Below are 21,161 nucleotides of genomic sequence, written 5' to 3'. Positions count from 1 at the left end.
AAGGATTAGAAAGTGAACTCATAATGGCCCTTTAAAAGTTCCTCTCAGTGTGAGAGAAATTTAGAGAGCAAGCACAACATCTCACAGCCTCTTAACAGCCTCGAGGGATTCATGTGAAGTTTTTGAAATAACATAAAGGTTCCTAGATATCCCCTCCTACTAATAATAAGGTGAGGAAGGAAGTAAAAGATTTCACCACTGAATGGCCTCCAGTTACATGTTTGTTTTTATAGTTTAAAGGTTCAACCAGCAGTCATGGGTCGGTGAATTGCTGCTTGCTTGAAATACAATAATTACTGTGTTTGGTTGTGATGCCAATCATTGCTCTTATGTAGGTAATATGAGATTTCAAGAAAGCCATAGGAAGAGTGATAGTTCAGTTTTTGTGGAATAATTTCCTAACAGATATTATTTACTGTAATATCTGAAGATCATTAAAATCACGTAGTGCTGAATGTGTTAAAATGTGTTAAATGTATGTAATTTGCTTTGATACAGATCAGGAAGATAGAGAGTATATCTCACCTGAGTGAACTCCAAGTTCTGAACCTGTCCTGTAATCGCATCTCAAGTGTGGAGAATTTGCAGGGCCTCAGCTCGTTGACTGAACTCAACCTGCAGTACAATTGCATCTCTGTGGTGGTAAGAAGCCTCTTTACCAACGTGTGGTCTGTCTTGTTTCCCCTACATATTAAATGAAAGTAAAGTTAGAAATCTTAACTGGAGTACCTTGGAAAAACATTTCACAACTCTTTAACTTTTTTACAAGTCCTGTTACCACCTAAACTTTAATGTAATTTTATTGGGATTTGGTACTATAAAACTAATTAGGGCATAATGGCACACATAAAGAAGAATTACACAGAAATTTCCAAAGGTGTATTATGTGTGTATATTCACTCCCCTAGTTAATACTTTGAAGACTCACCTTTTATTGCAGTTACAGCTGCAAATCTTTTGTGTTTATCTCAGCTTTGCTCATCTTGAAGTTGAAAACTTGGTTCATTAATTTTTCTAGCTCAAGCTCAGTTAATTTGATCAGAGAATGTCTTTTAAAAGCAATTTTCAATTGGATTCAGGTTTATACTTTGACTGTCAAATGCTAGCATATTATGGTCTGATTAATTCCATTGTAGCTTTTTCTGTATGTTTAGGCTTCTTGTTCTGTTGTAAGCTAAACCCCTGGCTTAGTCTTCAGTTTATTGCAATCTCTTGCAGGCTTTCTTCCAGGACTGCCTTTTATTTAACTTCATCTATCTTCCTATCATCTCTGACCAGTTTCCCTCTCCCACCTGAAGAAAATCATTTATACTACATGATGCTGCAACCTCCATGTTTTATTGAGGGGGTGGTGTGTACAGGTTGATATGTAGCGTTAGTTCAAAAGCTCTGGATATTATTTTGTAACACTATTTTCCGCATGGAGATGCCTCAGCTCAGAGCTGTAATGATCACAAGTAAATTCCTAAATGGAACCATGCGTGTATGTGTCTGTGTATGTTTATTTTCTTCACATCTACTTGGAATAATACACACATTACTTTTTCTACAAAAAAACAAACAAACAAAAAAAAACACATGCTTATTTTGACACGTGGTGGATGTGAAAATAGTATTTTTTTTCAGTTTCCATAGATGATTTCTGTTCTCATTTTTATAAGATTTAATGGGCCATGAGTGTTAAAAATACAGGGAAACCAGAAGTGAAATCAATAGAGTCCTTGTCCGAGAGTCTGGGGTGAAATCCGTCCTGTTTTTGTTGCCTAGGGAGACCTTGGAGGTCATTATCCATAACCTCCCACTGACTTTCCGGTGGAGTGAAAGAGAAACTGGATGTTTGAAATGCGGAAAATCACTTCTCTTTGGTTACTATAGTTTTAATCTGATAAACAGAGCCGTGCGTGCCAAAACAAGCCCCTTCATTTGTATGCAAATCCCTTAAGTCTTGGTCTGCTTCCTTGATCGAGGGGGAAAAATCCCAACTTTGTGTATTGAGTGAAAACTATTCTTATCACTCATCGTGTCCTTTGCCTTCAAGCTGAGAAACCGTAATTACTGGATTTAATGTTATTTGAAAAAGAAGAGATAGAAATTGCTACCCATCAGCAGTTTCTTTCGTCTCTGTCATTAGTGTTTCTTTCTGCCAAGCGTTTTTATCACAGCACAGTAAAACGCCATCCTCCAGGTGCAGAGGCATTTCCTTTACACGAAAGGGAAGGCAGATGAAAAGTGAAATCAGCAAAAAAAAAACAAAGTTGGGATTATATATGAAAAATTCTGGTTTTGATAATTTAAAATAATTTGTCTTCTGTTGAACTGAATTTAGCTGGTTTAATTTTCATAAATCGCTCAGTCTCTAACTCCTCAAAAATAAATCTGAAGGATAAATCTTACCTTTTCACTGAATTAATTATTTGGGGGTGATTTATAATGTGTTTAGATGCATTGCAAGAATTTATATTTAAAATAAAAGATGTAAAATGTAACTTGAGATAATTTGCAATAGAATGAGGGAACAAGTTTTCCTACTCACTATTGATTGCGTAAAACAGAATGACAAATTTATTTTGGTAGGTGAACCTCTTCTGGGAAAGTTCCCCACTGTTCCATGTTTTCTCCATTTGGCTCTCGCTGTGGTTTGCTGGAGTCTCAAAGCCTTATGAATGGGTTTATAGTCCTTTCCGGATTAATAGATGACAATAACTTCCCTTCTCCTCTGTTATCGAAGCCTCTGCTTTGTGCTATTACTGTTATTTACTGTAAGTTGTGGTTTAACAAGGTGGTAATTACTTCTTTATATAGGGCCAGATTGACTTGAATTGATTTGATTTGATTTTATGTATGTACTAAGATTATCTTTTTCTGTTAGCAAAAGCTGCTTGATACTTTTAATAATAGTTTCTCCACACCACTCTAATTAGATACCGAGCAGTTTATGTAATTTTACAAATCTTAGAAAGGAAAAATGCTTTTTATATAACAAGAAAGAGAGAGAGAGCAGTCTACACAAGCAACAGAGAGACGAGGCAAAAAGGTGTCTTCCAGAAGTAGACTATCTTTTTGGATTAGCACAAGGGCTTTCTCATCTTCTGAGCTACTTGATTTAAGCTGTCTAAAAATGGTTAATGCGAGACAATCTGCAGCACACTTTCAAAGTGTTACTATAGATTAATTATCTTAACATGTCTGTGTGAGGATAGCTCAGATTTTTTTCCCATAGGAATTAACATAAACACTGTTTGCTTGATTACAATCACATCTGCATCTACAGTACATGATCACATGATACATGATCATTTAACAGGAACAATAGTCCTATTACAATCCAAATACCGTAGTTCAAATATGATCCAAGAGCATGCAACATTGTACAGAGTATACCAAAGGATTTTGATTGACATATGACCTCAAGCAGGTTTCGTGCAAAGAATTAATCTGCAGTTATGGTGCACCTTAGAAAATACTTGCTAGGATCTTATTGCATGTCTGGTCTATTGAAAGACCTGCCACAAAATTCAACAACTTATGAAAAATTCCCATCAGGGCCCACGCGTACTGGTGTTTATTTGAGTGCCTTTCATTCCCCTTTTGTGGTGTGTCATTTTGCATGCTTTGGTGAGAGCTTATTCTATGTTTTTGGAGTAGCCCATCCTCTGGAGTTCAGAGTAAGTGTGAAAATTGAAGACACGCAGGCTGTCAGTGAGCAGAGGGCGAGGCAAGGATTTAAAAAAGGTGAAGGCACGGGCACATAGATAAATACACCCCTGCAGGCACAAAAGGAAGCACAAGCATGCAGCTGTGCACAGGCTCTCAGCAAATCCTGTCAGCTGATTGGTTCCAATCGATCAGGTTGGTTGAAAAAGAGAGCACATTGGTGGGTAATTGTTGTAGCTCATCAGCCCAGTGATGACATCATTCTGTCTGGGATAGAGCTGCTATTTTTAGCTAAAGACAGTATGCAGCTGCTGCTTCTTTAACAGCATCCACACAGAGGCTGAAACAGGCAGGGATTTGGGGAGTGAGGTACATCGTCAGTGCTGGATAACACTGGACAGCATGACTTGGGACTTTTTCAAAGAAAAGTATTAGAGGTTCCCTGGGAAATACAGTGAATAGAATTACTTAAACTCAAAATTCTCACAATCCAAAAGGCACTACATGTTGAGAAATCCCAGGTTCTTAATCGAATATGGTAGTATCAAACAACAATTTGCTGTAAAAGGTGCAATTAACTTGTATGCTTTTCCATTTAAGGCAGGGGTCTCAAACTCTAGTCCTTGAGGGCCGCAGACCTACAGTTTTTAGATGTGCCACAGGTACAAAACACTGGAATGAAATGGCTTAATTACCTCCTCCTTGTGTAGATCAGTTCTCCAGAGCCTTGCTAATGACCTAATTATTCTATTCAGGTGTGGTGCAGCAGAGGCACATCTAAAAGTTGCAGGACTGCGGCCCTCTAGGACTAGAGTTTGAGACCCCTGATTTAAGGGAAAGCTTTGATGTTGCTTGCTTGATGGTCCTCTAACAGAGAGTGGTCGGTACAGTTAACTGTTCTACTTTCATCTGAGCTCATATGATTCTTAGTGTTTTTTGTGTTGACTATGGATGTTTTTGTAAGGCCTGTATCCTGTTACATTTTGTCTAGAACTGACACAGAACCTCAAAAAAGACTGACTTGCTGACAGTCGAACTGGGTTGTGGTGGTGAAATGATCTGGGGATGTTTTGCTGCTTGATAGTGCTAAACTTTTTGTTGTCCTAGATTTACCAAGGTGTCAAGGGTTCCTCAGGTATTTCAGTTTATATGACTGTCACACAGTTGCTGCAAATTGGTCAACTGAACATTGATCACATGACTGTCCCATCCACCACATCCCAGAGGCAAACAATTAACTTAATTAAGGCTATTGGCTACTCCAATAGCCTTAATTGTGAAGGCAATTGAAGTAATCAATTTTTTACATGCAAGAACAAAGTTTGAGATTATTTAAGCTGTGTGACGTGGATTATGCTACTGAATGGTCATGATGGTGGGCAACAATAATGTGGTGCTTAAACAATTCTCAGTTGTTTGGAAGAAAAATATACCAGAAAAATATATACCTCACACATTACACAAAGACTGTCAAATTTGAAGTGTGCTCACATACACTGGTATGTGAGTGATATTCAGACATTTTAATGGCTTATAAGCCAGATGGTTCACACTATCAAAATTATGTTATTCAATTTATAAGGCCTATATTGAGAATGAAAGATACTTTGTGTATGGATGTAGACTGCGGATAACTCTAAGAAATGCGTATCTGCTGCATTGGTGTATTGCTGTCAATGAAGGAGTAGCATAACCTAAGCTAGGCTACAGTCTAATTTATACAGAAGCTGGGCAGGAAATCTAAACCGCGATGTGAGGCGTTGGCTGCAGGATGGGTGGATGCTGACACAGCTCATTCAGGCTGCTGCTGGGAGTGCCCTCCTTGCTCCCATCATGTGCATCACTGGTCATCCACACACACATACACATCGTAAGATGCTCTTCTACATGAAGTACCACCTTTCTGACATCTGATTAGGTGCTGTTTTTATGACATTGTCCTTTGTTCCTCTGTGTTCAGGTCAGCATGCCAGCTGGCCAGCTGCTGTTCTTCACCCCACCCCCTCACTGTATTTGTGTGTATTGATTTTGAATGTGAGCTGATGAGTCAGTAAAAGCAGTCTTAGGCCTTTTTTTTCTTATTGAATTTACCTTTGCTGTCCATGTTTTATAGTGAGATGTAGTTCTGTGGCCATTAGCTGTATGTACTCCTGGATGTGTAAATGTCCCAGTTAGCATGTCAAGTTAGCCTCCTGCAGCAGGAAATCTCTGCATTAGCGCAGCACACACTCCCCTCCCACTGTTCTCTTCATGCTGTCTCTCTCATTCTCTCTCTCTTTCTGTTGCCCCTCCCCTCCATGTGCAGACAAGGCAGCATGCTCTGTGTGTGTGTGTGCATGCGCAGAGTGGCTGAGGATGCTGAATGCTAGAGCAAAGAGCTGCAAGGTGACTGAGGGAATGGAGAGGCAAACAGAGCTGTGACGATGCAGTGCCCTCGTCCTGAACATCCTCTTCTCTTCACTTCCATCCATCCCTCTGTCTTTTCTCTCCCCTTTTCTCTTTCTAGACTGAGGTGGACCGCCTGGCCGGCTTGCAGCGTCTCTTTCTCAGCTGCAACAACATCCACAGGTAAGAGCTGGTATTGCTTAACTCCCTCATTCTCACAGAGCAGAGGCAGGGATGGTGACTGGACTGTGCCACGTCCAGCCACCCTTCTCCTGGGAAGGTGGGATTTGGCAGCTTCTGTTAAGAGGCAGAACACACACAGCCTCACACAGGTACTGAGAATAATACAGATGTAATCTACTTACATGTATCCTTTTTGTATGTATTTGAAATGCTATGTATGAAATAGTTGTGATGAATGCTTAAAGTTATTCAGGCAACCAAAGACACAATCTGAGAAAAAGTAATAAAGGTGTTTCTGAGATTTTGAGGTTAAGTTATAGGCATTGTTTTGGTTTATATCCCAAATTTTGTCACCCCTAGAAATATATTATTTTCTTCCTTCCTCATTGATCTTTAAAAAAAAGAGGTATCTCAGAGTTACTTTGTCAGAGCAACACATCATCTATACTGAATGTGGGATTCATGGTGGGACAGCCTACTTGTCCATGTTAACCTTGTACTGTTAGATCTGACCTGACATCTCTTGCCTGCACTGTTGTTCAAGTGTCAGCATGATTCAACATTGGGTCACACATAGTCAGGAACAAATAAATACCATCAGATACTGAGTGAAAATAAAAATCTCCAATTAACTCTACAGTGTCATCTTAGTTTAATTACAATGTATATATAAGAAATGTGTAATTTGTGCATGCATAGTTAGTTCATCTTTTTTTTTTTTGTATTTTATTTTATTTAAGCCAATCCTGCTGAATGTAAATTTATAGCAAGAGTTTTATAGCCTGGGATAAACATTTGAAAATATATAATACTGAAAGAGGAACAGTTGTGCTCTGTTGCTAGGTAGATAATCAGAGCACAGTCATTTGTTTGGTGTACCTGCCTTACAAGTGTGATGTTTAGGGTCTCTACAAAATCTTAAAAGGCCACTAAAAAGGCTTACATTTTAAAATCTTTTTTAAGGCCTTAAAAGTATTGATAGACCACTTTAAACAAGTTCTAAATGACACTTTGTTTTACCCATTTCTTTGTTTCTTAGCAGCATTCTGTATGTCAGAACTTGTCACTATGGATGAGGTATTTGTGACAGTACTACAAAACATATAACACAAAGAAGGGACAAGTCCTTGTGAGAGCAATTTGTCCAAAGACAATCATCTTTCCTGTAAACCTATAAAGCATTGAAACTGGCTGAGGAATTTTAATGGCATTATCTATCTTTTTTTATAATGGGTATATTTAAATAGACTGAATAAAATTAAATGAAACCTTCACATTATAATTATTATTCATTACACACAGGGTGATATATACACAAACAGATATACTGTTTGTGTTTTATTATAGCTTACAGCTAAAGAAAACTAACAATTCAGGTTCTCGGAAAATTTGATTGTTACATAATAATTAATCATTACAATTTTTTAAAAACAGAAACTGACTGGACAGTTGCCCAGTGGACAGTCAATTACAAATGAAAAGTTTAGCAGGTTTAGCAATAAATCCAGTTTGTTTGAGGTCTAGTGTGAGAGTTGAAGATTTATGAAGCCATGTCATCTGCTGTTATTGGTTCATTGGGTTTATCTAGTCAGTTCAGCAATCTACCTGGAATTCATTTTTAGCACTTCAAGCTTCCCTCAGCTGAAAAGTTTTATGGATTTTATTTTCAGGTGCATGAGTATTGGATAAAAAGGAAGATGAGAAACACCAGACTCAACAATGCAGATAAACTGATGGCAGTTATTAAATCAACCTGTGCTTTCTTAACACCTCAACAGAGTTGCAGGTTGATTGCGTCAATGCTACGACAACTGATGCAGTAATTAAATACACAAAGATCCCTCACCAAGAATTAAGCACTTAATTATATATATATATACAGTATATATATATATATATATATATACATATATATATATATATATAGCTTAAACCATAATCACAAAATTATCTGAATTATATGCATCTATATGTCACTCATTTACTAATTTTACTTTTGAAACAGTCCCTGGAATAAATTTATTCAATAGAATAGAATCATATTCTAATTTATAAAGTTGTTCCTGTGTATTTCAATATATACCACAGAAAGGTGTAAAAATAGGCAGTCAAACACCAAAAAGGACAACAATGCTAATATAATCAATATTATCATGATTTTGCTTCTTCATGTCTACAAATGACCCTTTAAGATACAAAGATGGTAAAGGATGTCCTTCTTTGACTTCAGTGTTAATTACAGGCTTTGTAAAAGCTCCATTATTTTAGCATAAGCTATGGCTCAGTGGTTTGTGTAGTGACGCATTGTTCTTAAGAGCTCACAATGTTCTTCCTTTCTATCTAGTTTTGATCAGCTAGCCTGCCTTGGAGAGTCACAGTCCATTTCTGAGCTCACCCTGGATGGGAATCCTGTAGCCCTGGAGACATGGTACAAGCAGGCCGTCCTGCGCTGTGTGCTTCACCTGAGACAGCTGGACATGAAGCGCATCACAGTAAGACTCTCTTTTTTCATTGGCTTATTCAGGCGTTAATGGGTTAATGGCACAAAGAAGTAGTAGTTTGAGAAACACTTTTGAAACTTTACTTTCTTAGGGATCTTGACTGCTGACTAAGTATTTTTTTTCTAAAGACTATTACAACTGAAAGAGAGAAAATATGCTGTAGGAGCATCATTGTAGATGCTGGAAATTTTAGTTTTAATGTATTTATTTAGCAGATAAAAACTAGTTTGTCTTACTAAGATAAATTATGTCAGAATATCTTTAAAAAGGGGTCGTAATCTCTGCCTTATTTTTTTTATACTGATACTAATACCCAACCAACCATATTATTTAAGAACATTTAAATGCAAACACACCATCTCTAGTATGTATTGATGCATGTATACATGCATATATACAATATCAAATCCTGTTTACTTTACTTTAAGTATTTTGAGTATTACCATAATAAACACCATTGTATTTCTATCACATGCCATGAATGTGTTACAGTGGAGCATTAGTTTGCATTTAGAAGTGAGCACCCAGGACTGAGCTTGTACCTGAAAGGAATCTGACAGTACCACAGACCTTGCCCTCAAAACATAAAAAGGGAATTTCAACCCCTTTCTCAGGTTTTCATTTTTAAAGTCTAATGACACCAGGTTTTTCAAGATTCATGATCTGTGTGATATGTAAAATATCTTCAGCAAGCTACTGCCTACAGCTTAAAGTTCTAGAAGTCAGTCTGTTTTTTTCTTCCATCCAGCAAGTAAGACATTAAACTGCACTCAGTTTATCTGAGTCTCTCTGTTAACAGTGATCAGGTGAAATGATATTTCATTTCACCTGATGAAATGAAATATCATTTCATTTCATCAGGTGAAATGTTCCAGCAGCAGCATTTGTAAAGCTACTCCTAGACGAACATGTTGAGTCACAATTATTGTATTTAAGTTGAATCTGTTGCATCATTTTATCCATTTAATTGATTAGTTTTATAATTAAGTCAATACTTTTTTCTTTTTTTACTTTGTATTGCCATTATGATGATGAAATATCATTTCATCATCACCTGATGAAATGATACTAATCATTTCATCAGGTGAAATGATATTTCACCTGATCTGCTTTGGACAAAAAAATCCTCCACTGCACTACGTTGTTACTAATCCGTCAAGACCTCAGGCTAACTGCTGGAAGATTAAATCTTATTAATGAAACAGAGAAAAGAATTTTACATTTTAGAAGAAAATCAAGAGGAGGTTTAAACAGCCCATATACTGCAAGTGCTTCATTTATTGAGGGGAAAATATATTTGACTTAGTTAAATTTAATTCTATAGATTAGCAAAATACTTGATCCAAATGTATCTGTTTTTTTCACTTGCAGATACTATCCAATGAAATGCAATACACCACTTTAAAATATGTTCATAGCCTTACATTCACAAACTGACTCATTACACCATAAACCTTAATGCATTCTATTTGGATTTTTACATGATAGATCATCTCAAAGTTGATCATATTTGTAAAAAAAAAAAAAAAAAATCCAATAAATTGTGTTTTGATGTACCATCTTGAAAGATTTTTGCCCTTCTGGCTTTGTAAATTTGCTAACACTCTGTCAGATTGGATGGAGAGCCACTGTCAACAAAAAAGCATTCAAAGCTTTGTCACATTTTCTAAAATAATTTGGGTCTAGACCAATTCTAACCAAACAAAATGTAAAAATATTCAAGGATAAAAAAATACTTTTAGAAGGCACTGCATCAGTTTTTTTTCACTTGCAAAAACTGTCCAATTAAATGTCACATGGCAGTTCACATTTGAAGATGCTTTCTAATGTTCTTATTGTAAATGCAATTATTCACAAAATCACTTGGAATTTAATTGCTTTAAACTTCAACACTAAAGTACTTAACACAGAAGACTTTCATGTTTTCGAGATGAGAATTAGAGTCTTTTGTTCTTCATTTTGTGCGACAGTATTCACAAGATCCAATCAAAACTTCCTCCAGCTGCTGAAATTATTTTTTCATTTCACTGGATCAAACTCTGTTGATCACTCTGAAGCTGCGCCTCTGCTAGCTTTTCACTGAAAGCTGAATATCCCCTCTCTCTTAGCCAGCAGGCTCAGATTGTTTTGGGAGCATTGCATTCTGGGAGTTCTGCCTTTCCACAACAGCTGGGCTCAGTTTATCTGTGACTGGAAATCAGACAGATAATCCTGTGATGCAGTTGGCTGGTGTTAGGATTCCTCGCCCTGCTCCCATAGTGGTTGATCTTTGGTGCTGAGAAGAGTCTTTTAGACCCAGACTGTCTCTTTTGTGATCCCCCTTCATTCCCTCCTAGCTCTGTTGAATAATTCACAACTCATGAATGGAGCGACACCATGATTGCACCAGCTTTCCTTTTCAGGACGAGGATCGGCGCATGGCAGGTGTATTGACTCGAAAAGAGGAAGAAAAGAAAAAGGAGAGTCACAAGCAGACAATTCATAAGGTACTAATCCTATTTGCTTTGTTCTGGTGTTAAAATCTGCATGGATTGAGTGTATTGATGTTCCATTTCAAGTACATCTAATATTTTGTATATTAGATTGCAGATAATTGCTTAGTTGTTTTTGGTACATAGATGAGTATTTGTTGAAAAAGTTCAATTTAGCTTTACCTGAGGCATCCTAAGGTCTAATTCTTTTATTTAAGCAGACTGCTACTACCATTTTTTATTGATATCTCTTACTCATTTTTATATACTTTCTCTAACGTTGTCACTAAATATATAACAATTGTCTTATTCTGATCATTTTATTTCATTTTAGTTTGTCTTAAAATCTATAAAGTTAGGTAATGAAAGAGTGGTGTATTACAATTATTCCTGGGGCATTTATATGCAAGTTTTTTTGTTTAAATAATATAGCATGCTTTTTTTGTAAAACAAAATCTCAGAATTTATTTGAAAGCTGTATTTCAGGAACTTAAGAAGAGTCTGTGAAAACATATTTGCTTCCCCCCCAGAGATTTCTTAAGAGTTTTTCTGTTTTATGTCATCAGATTACCAGATCAGGTAACATGAGCAAAATTAGTTTTTAAATTAGGATTTCATTTATTAAGGAAAACAATCTATCCAAACCAAACTGACCCTGTGTGAAAAGCAATTGCTCCTCTTGTTGTGTTGGTTTTACACCAGATGCAGCAGGGATGCACACTTATAAAAAGTTTTATTTTTTCCTCATGGGTCTTCAGCATCACTAAAATATTTCTAACTGATGTGAGATGGGCTTGTGTTTGTCTTTGGTTAACACCATTTTTTACAGAGTCATGTTGCTGTTGTTGAACACTAAGCTTAGCTAAAACAAGAAAAGCCTACATTGCTTTAAAGGTTGTACTTAGCAAGTCATAAAGTTATTTTATGACTTGCTGGATGAGTTGTTAATGCTTTCTTAAAGTAATTCTGATAGACCAATTCTTGTAAGGAAGGTTCAGAGCAACTTAATGTATTCTCCATTTTCGGATATTTCCTCCCACTGTGACTCACTGAAGTCCCAAAATCTTAGAAATTACTTTGTAAACCGTTCCAGACTGATGGATATTGATGACTTTGTTTATCATCTGTTTTTGAATTCCTTAATCAGATGAATTTGCTTTTTGAGATCAGTTACCTTTCTTCATGTTGTCAGACAGGTAAGTATTTAAGTAAAGTCTTGATTCTACACGTTGGATTGTAATCCGGCCTCAATGTCTCGAGAAAAACTGATTTAAACTTTACAAAAACAAAGCTAATCATAGTTAATTCAGGATTTAATAAGGAGAACTTTTTCACATTGGTGTTGGATAGTTTTTCTCCCTTTACAAAAAAAATAATCATTTAAGCTCATTATGGTATTTACTCAATTTAAATTTGCCTGATATTAAAATTCCTGTGATCTGAATCATTTAGAATGCGATGAAAAACCAAAAACAGAAGAAACATGTGAGGTGGCAAATACTTTATTGTCAACAGCATTTTGTTTATGTGATCTTAAATATTCAGTCTTGTGCATGAACCTATTGACAAATAACTTGTGCTTTCCTAACAGAGAATGTAATTCATTACATTCTGTAATGAATGTGGAAGCCATGGATTCTTAAACACTTTTAGTAGGAATTTGTTCTGATCAGGTTTTGCAGTGAATTATCAGGAAGGAATAATGTGGCAAGCTATTGATGCACTTCATTCTGCAGAATGAGCTGAAAGCAGACAACTGACCAAACAGAACCACAAATACCAAAAGCTTTTTTTCTATTTTTTGGTCTCCTAATAACTGAATTGAATTCTAAATTTATACTCTTTGTGCAATGTACTGGAGTAGTTACACCTTTTGTGTTTGTGTATTTGATGTATTCATCAAGGAGAAGCGTCGTCTAGCGATCCGTAATGCGGCCCAGCAGTGGGAGGGTGTCAAAGCCTGCTTGGAGCTGCCTCCAACAAATGGCTCTAAGGAGGACGCTAGTCCAGAAAACAGTCCTGCTCACAGCCCTGCGCAGACCAATGGCCTTGCACAGGAGACGTCTCCAGAGGAACCAAGGTACGTACTGCATAATGTTTCTTATTAAATACTAGACTTTTTTAAACTTTTGGAATCACTATTTGGCCAAACCTGCAGTACCTTGCTGTGTATCCATTACCCCTTGCAATTTTCTACAATTTGTCACATTGCTGTCAAAATGTATTTTTTGAAATTATGTTAAGAAGCAAAGTGAGCTGCAGTTTTTTGTTGTTTGTCCCCAATAGTTTTCCACGCCTACAGGCTGATATTTTGCCCTTTCTTTTTTGTATAGTTCCAACTCAGTTAGATTGAATAGGGAATAAACATGAACACAATTCTATTATTTCTTATGACAGATTCTCGATTGACTCTGGCTATCTTGCACATCCTAGGAAATAAAAGCATCCCACAGCATGATTCTGTTAAGACCATGTTCGACCTTGAGAACGGTGTGTTCAGGGTGATGTGCAGTATCAGTTTTTCCCCACACATGTCATTCATAGATTAAACTGTTGAATTTTGTACTGACTTTTTCCACATACTTGTTTTGCCTCATGGCAAAAGGGCAAGTGGAACTTCTATTGCTTGTTTTTGAACAATCAAATTTTTCTCACCAAATTTCACTAGTTCCAAATCTGTCTTTATGTAGAATTACCATGGACCTCTTGCACAATCTAAGTTTTTTTCAATATACTATAACAGTGGTTCCATTACTAAACCCAAAGTAGACATAAATACCTGTATGTTTAAAGTTGCGTGACCTTATCATACATGGCATAGGCATGAACATTTCTGGGTCTAGTTTGTCGTAAGTGTCATGACAAGGACAAATTTTCAGGATTTCTTTTCAGACATGTGTGGTCTCTTTAGGATGATTTCAAACTACTACTTTCATCTGAGGTCCTTGTTTCTATAGCCAAAGTCTCAAAATATAAATTCATCACAACCAGTGAGACAAGCCAATAAATGAAGAGCAGGAGTGACACTAATTTGGTCAGGTTTGTACACATTGTGTTTTAATGTTGCTGAAGGTTTTTGCATGTTTCCAACAGACGGATAAGTCCAGGTTCAGGACCAGAACGACCATCAGGCGGAACAGAAAACAGACTCCGCACCAACAGCCGACCTAACAGCCCTCGAGATCCAAAGTAAGGAAAAACTGCTCTCATGTTTACTGCACCAATAATGCTGTTCACAGATCCACTCCCATCAACTCCTGAGGTAGGTTTCCCGATAGGTTACTTGACTTCTGGAACTGATGTCCCTGTAAAATCTTCAGCAGCTAAAATACCATTTAACAGTTGAAGCCAATATCTGCCACAGCTGTTGTTCCCAACACACCTTAAAATATTTTCAAGTAACACAGTGACCCTGTTATTTACATGCTCAGGACCTAAAGACCTTCCTTAGTCATGCACTTTGAGAGATAGTAAACAAGTATCTGTGGGAGATGTTAAAAACAGGTTTTCCCCTGCTAGACTTCATAAGGCGATGTTGAAAACTGTTTTGTGAAGTCAAATGTCTGGTAGCTTCTCATGCACACACTGTGATCCAGCTCTGGATGAGTTATGAGGAGGAGGGCTGAGATGAAAGCAAGGGCCTTCTGAAGGAATATTATTACATGTTTCAGAGAATGCCTTTCCTCCCGGCATCATGATGTAAAAAATAGCCTCAAAGCAAAAACCTTCAATGCCAATGCTGTTGTTTTAAAAGCACAATGTAGTTTCATTGAGGGAAAAGGTACAACTGATATAATTCAGTCCAGTATAGATTCAATACATTTGTTTTAGCTTTTTATCATGTTTCAATGTTATTACCTTATGAAACACGTACCTGAGGTGTTGCTTTAATTCTTTCACACATGTTTGAGCAATCCCTGAATCCTGATTCCAGTCATTCATGGTTTCTTAAATGCTTGCTTTCACAAAGTGTCACCTACTCCAGCTTATTTCTCCAGCTGAGCCTCCGCATCACAGAGCGCCCCTCCTCTGTGCCTTCCCTACTCAGATCCTCCAGAATAGTGACAGCAACAATTAGCAAGCATGGTGGAACAGCGACTCTGCTGAGCTTATCATACAAACTTCTTCTCAGTTCAACGCTCCTAAGAAAGGTTGTTAATGGCTTAATTGAGCTTATTGTAATGACATGCTGAATGCCAAGTGTCGGAAAGAGCAAGAGCTTCTTAAGGACACAAAGGCCAACTTCAAGGTGTCAAATTGCAAAATCAAATTTCTTTTAAGTTATGTTTGATATATTCCACCTTAACAACTAAATACAATTAGTTATTAAGGAAGCTTGCATGTTCTTTATTAACATTAATCATCTGCACAACAAATTCTTGCTTAATCTTACTTAGTTCATTTAAGGGTACTTTAGATATAACATAATTTCTTCTTAAACTAGCATTTTGTCTACCTATTTATAGTTTTATAACTTTAGCATTACAAGTAAGTCTGTATGGGCAGACTGACAGACTTTAAGATGAAGATACCACTTATATTTGCACAAAACTAGACTCAACTTTTCAAAATAGTTCTCTAAACTTCAGTTTTGTTTTATGAATAGGCATCCCACTCTCTACTTTAGCTTCTACCAATTCTTCATTTTCTTGCCATAATGGAAATTTACTTTGAAATCTGCAGCAGTGTGTATTAATTGATCACTGCTCTCACATTCGGAGAGAACAGAATGTTCTCTCTCTTTAAACAGAATTTTCTCAGTTTGTTTAAACAGATCATAAGATTAGTTAGATTAAAAAGGAATTTTCTTTCATGGAGAAAGAAAACACATGATCTCATCTCTGCTTGACATTAGCTACCACGACTTGGTGACAAATCAGAATGACACTAAAGTTAATGCTGGCGCCACTTTGAGCATGTTAATTTTGTTATCAAATTGTGATTCATAGGAGCAGAATTTACCAGACCATAGGTGATGCAGGATCATGTCTATTTCATTTGCCAAATGTTTAAGGCAGAAGACAGGTGGAATGTGTCTGGCACATCAGTCGAGATAGAAAGATGAGGAAAAAGGTTTACTCAGATTCATTAATGAGAGGTGAAATCTTGAAACAACACCTGATGTTGAACACAAATTATTTGCCTCAACGACTCTACTAGTTTTCACTTTTAATGAAAGGATGGAATGCTATGTTGTAATGAAATTAACTCACAGTGTGACTGCCTTACATTATTCAGGCAGTTGTAAATGCATGCATTGGATGTTTCTTTGGAAAGATTAAGCTTCTTTAGAGATGACAGATGTCACTTTTAATAGTGCTGTGGGATTATGTGAGATAGAGCTAACTGAAGTAGATTCAGGGTTTGTTGCTGCCATAGTTTTTTTCACATCATTTTCCGTGCCTTGTTCTCCGCCTTCATGATTTATCTGTAGCGTTGTGACACAATGGAGTTCAGAGCCACCTGGCAGACTTTCAGCCCTGATCATGGAGAGACATCATCTGACATAGTGCAGAGGATTGATGGTGCACACAAGTTTTTCTCATTTTTTGTGTGCTTTCTCCATATGTCATGCTTCATCTCCACTTTATTAAGACCTGACTCTAATTCACATTCCATGTTGTTTTTAGCTGCAGTGGAGATGTGAAATATCTTCTAATACTGCATTAATGTTAACTAAATCAATGCCACTGTTCGCCATTGTGCTGGTAATTCTGTATTAGGAGAGAAGTCCAGTGTGCACATTGTTTATATTGCAGAAAACTGCAATGCATAATTGTTGGCTAATATATTCCAAGTGTCACAATGTCACAATTTGCGTGCTAATTAAATAGTCAACCTCATGGATGGAGCACAACTGCAACAGATGCCCACATATAATAGTTCCCAAACTGTGGAGAGTGCTGGAAAAACACATCAGAAAAAAATGAATGAGGAAAATGTGGATTTTCACACCTGCTATATTTTCATCACAACATTTAACAATAATCATAATACCAATGCATGATTTTTCAATATCTTTCATCCTTAGCGTTTCGTCCATAGCGTTTTACTTTATGGCAAGCTCTGCAGTGTAATATTCACAGAGCTGCTGGGCATGCTAAACAGAATGCTTTTGATTAAATCATTAGTTGATCCAATGTACAGTATAAATAAGTATGACTGAAGATTACTTAATTTCATTGCTCAGGTAATCCTTTGACCCGTTCTTTCTCACAAACTTCTTCTAAACTTAAAGTGTCTAGGTCTCCTCTATGCACTTTGTTCTTCACTTTACATTGATTTAACTACCATAGATTCAAGTCCAGCTATTGTGTTTGACATCATTGTCTAGCTGAAAGACTTTGACAGAGGTGTGATGTTTCAATAGAGATAGCTACTCAAAGTCTGATTTTATTTTACAGGAATCTACATAGGCCCAGTCTTGTAGTTCCTCAAAAAGTGTCTTTGTTTTTTTTTACCCAAGTATGGTACTGTGTGTTGTCAACTGACTCTGACTACCTTTGTGAAGTCAAGAAATTAGATTCCTAAAACTTGGTCAAAATATTATTGGATTAAGCTTCTGTAATCTAAGGATTAGTCTATCCACTCTGGCTCTCAGCCACAGAGTCATTATGTTCAATATGAAAGCGGGTAATTAGTTTGTTGGAACAATTTGAGTTCTTTATGAACTCAAATTGTTCAGTGATACTCTATGATACCCAGCAATGTCCCCTGAGTATATGTAGACCTAAAAAGGTGAGTACACAGGCTGCTAATTATCATCTGGGTAAACATCTCCTTTAGCCTTGCTCAAGTTCTCTGCTCTCAAGACTTTCTTCTCATTAAATGAGCACTTCGGCTTTTGTGCAGGTAAGCAGAGAGCGGCTATTAACCAAAACATGCAGGATACTGTCAGCCGCCTTCTTTATAATTCTTCAACCAGCTGTATCCACCTTTGCCTCCTCAAAGATTAGCCTTTAAACTTCCCAAGGCAACACACTTCTGTTTCCAATAGAATGTTTTCATGTTTGTCTTTCCAGACTTGTGGAGACAGGGAGTGGCAACGTTCAGAGCTTGTCCTTGTCTGACAGTCATCTGGCGGAGCTTGATGGAGACACCCTGCGTTTATTTGGACTTGGAGCCCTGGAGGCCCTGGAGAGAGGCTGGGGTGTTCAGACTGCTGGTGCTGTCACCGTCATCACCTTCCGCTTCATTAACTATGATGCCATCGTTCCCACACTTCCTAGGATAAGAGTCAAGTTCCCAAATCTGTCGGTGAGGTCACCAGTTACATGGAAAACTGTTTTTTTTAATCAAAACTAAAATAGGAAAATATACATTGAGTAGAAATGAATCTTCAAATTGGCTTTTGTTGGTGATCAGCATGTTAATTGTGGAAAAATATGTTTTTCCTCCTATTTCTTAAAAAAAACTCCCACTCTTAATTCATCAATCTGTGGCTTTATTTTCTTAACTGAGTAAAAATCACATAAGAAAACACTTTTTCTTTATGAAAAATATGCAAGAGTGGCAAATTCACACCAGGAAATAGGGTTAGAATAATTCAAAGAAAAGCTGAAAAGTAAGCAGAGGTATTTTCTTTGATGGACAATTCAGGATGACCTTGTTCTTTCTGTTAGGTTCAAAACTTTAACATGTTTTTTGTTATATGTTACAGTTGTAAAATATTAGCCAAGATAAACCTGATAAAACATCTCTTATTAGTCCATGAATCCTCGCTTGCATATGTGATAAATTGGGAAGGGAGACACGAGCGTGTCCAAATGAGGCTCTCTGTGTGTTAGTGCAAATGTAAAATTTAGAAACTTGTGTTTTTGGTACCTGCATTGGTTTAGTTAGCTAGACATTCACTCTTTGTCTTTTCTTTGGTAGGTATTTGGTCTTTTTGTACAAAAACATTACATTTAGTCACTCTGCATTTGTTGACAGCAATGTAATACTTTAAATTGCCAAATACTGAAATAGAGTTTTAGCCTAAAGCTAATTTTTGTCCTTTATTTTCTTTGGCATTTTAACAAATAATTTTAAAGAAATTGATGTAGAACTTTGTTTGTCTTTCTTAGCACCTGATATTTCTGGAAACCAACATCAGCCGTCTCCCCCAGCTCGCTGCTCTGGCTCAGGTGAGGCGTCTGGACCAACTGACCATTCATCCAGAAGGAAACCCAGTGGTCGGTCTGGCTTTGTGGCGCTCATTCATCATCTATCGTCTCTACCACTTCAACCTTCAAAAAATCAATGGCCAGGAGGTGAGGGCTGGCTTATGCTTCAGTACAGACCAGTATGTACAGTGCATGCATACTGCATTTGTAGTACAGTATCCGTAATGTAGTATAGTCTGCATGTTGAACTTTTTCATTGTTACAACCACAGACTTCAATACTGAGACTTTTTGTGACACACCAGCAGAAATTAGTGCATTATTGTTTAGTGGAAGGAAATTATTACTTGAATGTCTAGGTTTATATTTTACAAATAGAACTCCTAAAACTCTGATATGGATATGTATTCAGTTCCCTTTACTCTGATACCCCAAAATATCTTCCACCAACAAGTAAACTGGGTCTATCTGCATATAATTTAATCTCTATATAAATCTAGCTGTTCTATGAAGATCTCAGAGGTTTGTTAGATAACATTAGTCACAGTCTTCACTTCTGTCAGTCTGCCCCAGGACAGGTAATACAACTTACCACCATCAGCAGGTGAATGTAGTGTAAAGTGCTTTAGAGTCCTGTGGACTCGATAATGTGCTATACAACTGCAGGCCATTTACATGCGAAGGAAGGTGGCCTGGTCCGAAGAGGCCTAGGTTAAATGTTTTGGCTAAGATAATGTAGAAACATGCCCCAAAAGACTTCCTACTATTACTGCATTGAGAGGTGGTTCTATCAGTCTGACTAAAACAGGTTGGTTAATGTCAGTTTAGAAATCAAGCACAAATGCATCAAGAACAGCACTCCTAATGGCAAAAGTACAATGTAAATGTTGTTTCCTTCCAAAATGTTGGAAACTGTATATTACAGATAAGAAGGTTTTGTGAAACAAATAGTGACTTATAGAGAGTAATTATAATAGTGTTATAAATAGTTTTCTCATTTAACTTTGCTGTACAAACCATATAAAATGAACACATCTTTATACCTAACTATATTTTTCTCTTGGCAGACTGAAGGTCAGCATTTTTCTTACCTATGTTATTTGTATTTTGCAGGAACACATTAACATTGACTAAGCTAAACTCTTAAGTGTATTGTATCTGTATTGTATCTTTAGTTTACTCTCCTATACCTGTGTTATTGTACTTCATAAACCATGAAAGACAGACTTAAAGTTTTTAGGTTCTAAGTCAACTGTAGAAACATTCTAAATAGCAATCAGTGAACTTTTTTGTTGATTTTAGGTGACCATGAATGATGTAATTGCTGCAGAGCGTGTATTTGGGACACTGGGTCACATAGCAGCCACCGAAACCCCACGTTGCCGGCTCCTATTGCTGCTAGAAGAGTCCAGGTGAGAACTGTCAGATGTTCAGTAGACTGTTTCAGGCTGTAAGCAGTATTTGTTTAGATGAATCAAGAATGTTTGGATTCCTCAATGAGTTTCAGCTCCTGAATATGTAGGCTTCTGTACATGTGCATTCATGCCTGTGTGTAGCATTGTGCGAGTATACATTTCTGCGACTGTGTGTGTAGCTATGAGACAGAGGCTGGCACAGAGGAGCCAGAGGATTTAGACTTTGTGTTTCTGGCTAAGGGTGGGTATTTGGCACCTGGACACAAGCATTCCTTCCAGCCAAATAAGTCTTTAGGTCTGTCACTCTGGGTCAACAAAAACATCCTCACGAATCCAGAATCTGCTATACTTGTCACGCACAAGATGGCTCTCAAATTGCTTCTTAAAAAGCTTGGTTGAGGCAAACATGGACTTGTTTAAAGGAAAAATAAGTGCAGTTAAACATTTT

General features: G+C 37.0%; 1 protein-coding gene across 2 annotated transcripts in view; it reads left to right on the top strand.

Moving 5' to 3' along the window:
- Positions 1–21,161, top strand: part of lrrc49 (leucine rich repeat containing 49) — a 32,674-nt gene that overhangs the window by 6,471 nt on the left and 5,042 nt on the right. The window contains exons 8-16 of one of the 2 annotated variants that reach the window (XM_032561277.1): positions 499–642; positions 6,161–6,222; positions 8,567–8,714; positions 11,126–11,209; positions 13,099–13,274; positions 14,288–14,383; positions 18,217–18,451; positions 19,261–19,446; positions 20,601–20,710. In XM_032561277.1, coding sequence (XP_032417168.1) covers positions 499–642; positions 6,161–6,222; positions 8,567–8,714; positions 11,126–11,209; positions 13,099–13,274; positions 14,288–14,383; positions 18,217–18,451; positions 19,261–19,446; positions 20,601–20,710 — 1,241 coding nt within the window. Of the gene's footprint in view, positions 1–498; positions 643–5,973; positions 6,040–6,160; positions 6,223–8,566; positions 8,715–11,125; positions 11,210–13,098; positions 13,275–14,287; positions 14,384–18,216; positions 18,452–19,260; positions 19,447–20,600; positions 20,711–21,161 lie in introns of those variants that run through there. The other variant, XM_032561278.1, reaches the window with a different exon arrangement.

Source organism: Xiphophorus hellerii, chromosome 4 (assembly GCF_003331165.1).
Source record: "Xiphophorus hellerii strain 12219 chromosome 4, Xiphophorus_hellerii-4.1, whole genome shotgun sequence".
Lineage (NCBI taxonomy): Eukaryota > Metazoa > Chordata > Actinopteri > Cyprinodontiformes > Poeciliidae > Xiphophorus > Xiphophorus hellerii.
Note: the sequence above shows the minus strand (reverse complement) of the source record. Positions and strands in the feature narration are given on the sequence as shown.